At 49.3% G+C, this 4,307-nt stretch overlaps 1 protein-coding gene across 1 annotated transcript in view; it reads right to left on the bottom strand.

Annotated features, from left to right (window-relative positions):
- The window catches only part of cttn (cortactin), an 11,892-nt gene that overhangs the window by 1,419 nt on the left and 6,166 nt on the right, over positions 1-4,307 (bottom strand). The window contains exons 6-11 of the mRNA XM_016681165.1: positions 4,048-4,158; positions 2,993-3,103; positions 1,709-1,764; positions 1,554-1,623; positions 813-1,045; positions 623-740 (exon numbers count right to left, since the gene is read on the bottom strand). Of these exons, the coding sequence (XP_016536651.1) occupies positions 623-740; positions 813-1,045; positions 1,554-1,623; positions 1,709-1,764; positions 2,993-3,103; positions 4,048-4,158 (699 nt within the window). The remainder of the gene's footprint in view (positions 1-622; positions 741-812; positions 1,046-1,553; positions 1,624-1,708; positions 1,765-2,992; positions 3,104-4,047; positions 4,159-4,307) is intronic.

Here is a 4,307-nt window from a genome sequence, read left to right as displayed (position 1 = left end):
AACACAGCGTCAGGCCCACAGCATCACTACTAAACACAGCGTCAGGCCCACAGCATCACTACTAAACACAGCATCGGGCCCGCAGCGTCACTACTGAACACAGCGTCAGGCCCGCAGCATCACTACTAAACACAGCATCAGGCCCACAGCATCACTGATGAAAAATGGCCAAAATTCTGCAGCAGTCAGTGTTCCTGCAGGTTTCAACAACAGTTTTAATTTAATGGCTTTAAACTGCAGGATGTTCAGCTGCTTACAAATAAAAAGTTTTTTCTTTATATTTTTGAAATTCATTTAGATTTTTATATTATGTAGCTTTTCTTTTCCCCTAAAAAGCATCAGATCATAAATAAAAACAAAAATGTTTTCTGGAAGTTTCCTACATCGTTAAAGTTGCAGGAGAATAGCTGCACTGCATGATGGGGTTTGTAGTTTTTTTTCCTCTCAGTCAGAACTACAAATTTCTCAAAACAATCCCAGTTCAGCTGGAACTTCCTGGATGAATCTTCAGCTCTAATTCAGGATGAAGGAGGTCTTGTGATTTTTTGGGAACCTGCAGGAGCCTTTGGAACGCCGCCTGGGGAATTCCCTGAATTAATCAGTGGAGAAGGCGAAGCGCCACCTGCTGGAGCCGCAGCCTCGTCGGGGTTCTGGTACAGGTCCGGCTGCTCGTAGGCGTCCTGGGCTTCCTGCGTCTCCTCGTACAGCGGCTCGTCGTTCGCAGCTTCGCTCTGAGAGTTCTGCAGGAGGAAACAGGAAGTCATATGCTGGGAATGTCCAGGAAGTGGCGGACTGAGGCTCCCAGAACCCACCTGGAGCTCTGCGGCAGGCTGGACCGGGGGAGTGGGGCTGGGAGTGGGGCTGGGAGTGGTAGCGTGGGCAGGGGACGGCGGCCGCTCCACTTTCCGCCGCGCCTCCTCCTGCTCCTGCTGCTCCTTGGCGTGGCGGCGCGCCCGCTCCTCCTCGGCCCGCCGCCGGTCCTCCTCCTCCTTCTGCTTGGCGATGTTCTCGAAGCGAGCCTTGATGCTTCCTGTGCTGCTGCCCGCTGCTCGGCAACACACAGAGGTCAAAGGTCAGAGACGTTCAGAGTCCTCACACTTTAACACGGCGTAAAGAGGCTGGGCTCTTGAAAAATAAATACATGTGATGTGACAAAATTTTGAAATATTTTAACTGAATAAAGAATATCAGTTAAAACTTCAGATTTTTATTGGCGTCTTCAAATCCAGCATGTTGGATGAAACACTGCTGAATATTTAATATAAACTAATCAGATTCAGAATGTAAACCGATAAAGACTGAATCTAAGGGCATCCAAGAGGTTAAAGGTCATTTATGATTTATACAGGGTGGAAGACAGACATCAGATGGAAATATGAAAATATCCATGTCAGGTTGTTTCTCCAACACACTTCAATTTAGATGAAAGAGAAAGGCAACTTCATCTGATGGGTCAAGTTTTTGTTCTACGTTTAGTTTTGTCAAACAAAAGCTTAGAACAATAAAAACAGAAGAAGAAGAATGATGATGATGATGATGATGATGGTCCTCACCAGCTTCCACAGGTTTGGTTTTCTGGTAGGACGGCGTCGGCTTCTCCAAGTCCTCAAACTTCCCGGCACTCTGAGAGACAGAAACATGTCAGGAAGCTGTTCCGATCCGGACCGGAAGCGGTTCCGATCCGGAACAGAACCACGCGGAGCGTCACCTTGTCCATGCGGTCGTCCTGGACGCCAAACTTCCCTCCGAATCCTTTGGAATAATCTGGAAGAGAGACGGCAGAGCGTCAGCTGAGGAGGCGGAGTCCATCAGAACCGGTCCGGTTCTGGTCCGGATCTCTGATGGAGCGGAGCCAAGGGGGCGGAGCCTGATGAGCTCATGCGGACGGAGCTGCAGCCAACAGGAAGTGGGCGTGGCGTGCACGGTGACCCGACAGCATGCCGGCAGAGAGGAGGACGCGGCTTCATGCAGAGCAGGTCGGAGAACGGTCCGATCCGGCAGAATCGGACCTTCAGCATTTACAGATCAATGAGCGCAGAGAGGGGAGAACAGTCGGTCCATCAGAACCAGAGCAGCACTGATCCGGACCGGTCCGGCTTCCTGCCAGCAGAACTCCTGGTTCCTAACGGCCCAACTTCCAAACACCATCAGAAAATCTGATTAGATCGTTTTATTAGTCAGTTTGATTTTAATCTGGTTTTTATTCTCACATTATTAACTTTATGCTCCTATTTTACTATTATTCTCTTTACCTTTGGATAACTACTATGTTACGACTGCTGGCATCACTACGACTTTATACTTGTGTTATTATAACTTTTTATTTTTAAGAGTATTCTCATGCTTTAGTCTTAAATTAATTTAGTAGACTTATTCTCGCTTTATTATAACTATTCACATAATTTTACTTTTATTCTTGTAATTTCTAAAACATTTTTATTCTGGTCCTAATCCGTCAGGAGAACGAATCACCTGAATCGTCTCACTGGCATCCAGATGGAAACCTGCAAACAAATGTTTCATCATAATCTTTTTTCTTTCACCAAACTTTACCAGAAACTGAGAATGTTGATTTAAACTGAGTTTTCCAGATGCTGCAGGAAGTCGGTCATTTACTGGCAAAGAGAAAAACTCCTAAAAACCTCCAGGAATCCTGGAGATCAAAAACGGAAAACTGATCAAAATGGAAACGACGTCTAATTTTACCACCAATTAAAACTGAAATGAGCAGCAGAACGTTTGTTTTCCTGGAAGAAATTTGATTTTCAGGTTAATTTTTGATCTTCAGATAAAAACAGAGCAAATGTGAAGAACTAAATATATTCATGATTTTTTTATAATTAAGAGAAAAACGACTAAAGGAGTCAAACATCTACATGCTGGTCCATCAGTGCTGCAGAGGTGTGTGTGTGTGTGTGAGAGAGAGAGAGACAGCAGGAGCCAGACAAGCCGAGGGAAACGGGAATGTTCCGGATCCGGAATGTGTCTGTGCCTTTCTGGGACTCGTGCTTGGCCAGGTTCTCCTTGTGCTCATAGCCCAGAGCACAGCGGTCCCGCCTCTCCACCTCTACCCCATACCGCCCTCCAAACCCACGCTTATAGTCTGAAACACACACACACACACACACACACACACACACACACACAGCTTAGACAGACAGGAGCTCCCACAACCACCTTCAGACAGGAAACAGGAAGAACAGGTTTCTATGACGACATGCTGGGATGTGATGGAGTTTCACCAGAGGTCCAGTTCCTGAATGAAGGTCAGAACCGGTCTCACTTACAGAACCGGTACCAAGAAGTGGATTGAAGCCAATTCGCTTTTTCCCCCAACGAAACTGATTCTGTAAAACCCGACCAGAATGGACCCGACCAGCCTGGGCCCGACCAGACTGGGCCCGACCAGACTGGACCCGACCAGCCTGGGCCCGACCAGCCTGGGCCCGACCAGACTGGGCCCGACCAGGCTGGGCCCGACCAGACTGGACCCGACCAGCCTGGGCCCGACCAGCCTGGGCCCGACCAGACTGGACCCGACCAGCCTGGGCCCGACCAGCCTGGGCCCGACCAGACTGGACCCGACCAGCCTGGGCCCGACCAGACTGGGTCCGACCAGACTGGGCCCGACCAGCCTGGTCCCGATCCAAAGTGACCCAGATTCAGGTCTTTATGTTTTAATGAAAAAAAGCAGTTAAACCCAACAGCTCCTTTTTACAGCGACCCGTTCCAATCTGGACCGGGCCGACCCGGTTCAGAGCGACCCACAGACACAGATCCAGACTCTCAGGTTTCTCTTCCTCTTTTTGTGAGTTTGGAGAAGTTGTTAACCTGCTTCAAATGAAACCGAGCAGAACTGGAGAGGAACTAAGAGGGTCCAACAGAACCGGTCCGCCTAGAGACCCAAAAGCTCTGATAACAGCCGGGTTCTGGTGCAGAACTTTGAGACAGGAGGATTTGAGCTGCTTTCAACACGGCTGCAGATAAAACAGCTTATCGCCACGGGGCGTCCAGAGCCGCAGCGGGCCGGAACCGGGCCGATCGTACCTTTCTGAGATTCGTGAAGCTGCAGCTTCTCCTGGTGATCCCATCCCAGCGCCGACTTATCCTGCCGGTCCGTCTGAACACCGAACTTCCCACCAAAGCCTTTCACGTAGTCTGGAGGAGAACCAGAGGAGAACCAGGAGAACCAGCAGAACCAGAGGAGAACCAGAGGAGAACCAGAGGAGAACCAGGAGAACCAGAGGAGAACCAGGAGAACCAGAGGAGAACCAGAGGAGAACCAGAGGAGAACCAGAGGAGAACCA

Source organism: Poecilia formosa, unplaced genomic scaffold, assembly GCF_000485575.1.
Source record: "Poecilia formosa unplaced genomic scaffold, Poecilia_formosa-5.1.2 Scaffold272, whole genome shotgun sequence".
In the NCBI taxonomy this organism is placed as follows: Eukaryota; Metazoa; Chordata; class Actinopteri; order Cyprinodontiformes; family Poeciliidae; genus Poecilia; species Poecilia formosa.
This window is presented reverse-complemented; position numbering and strand designations above follow the sequence as displayed.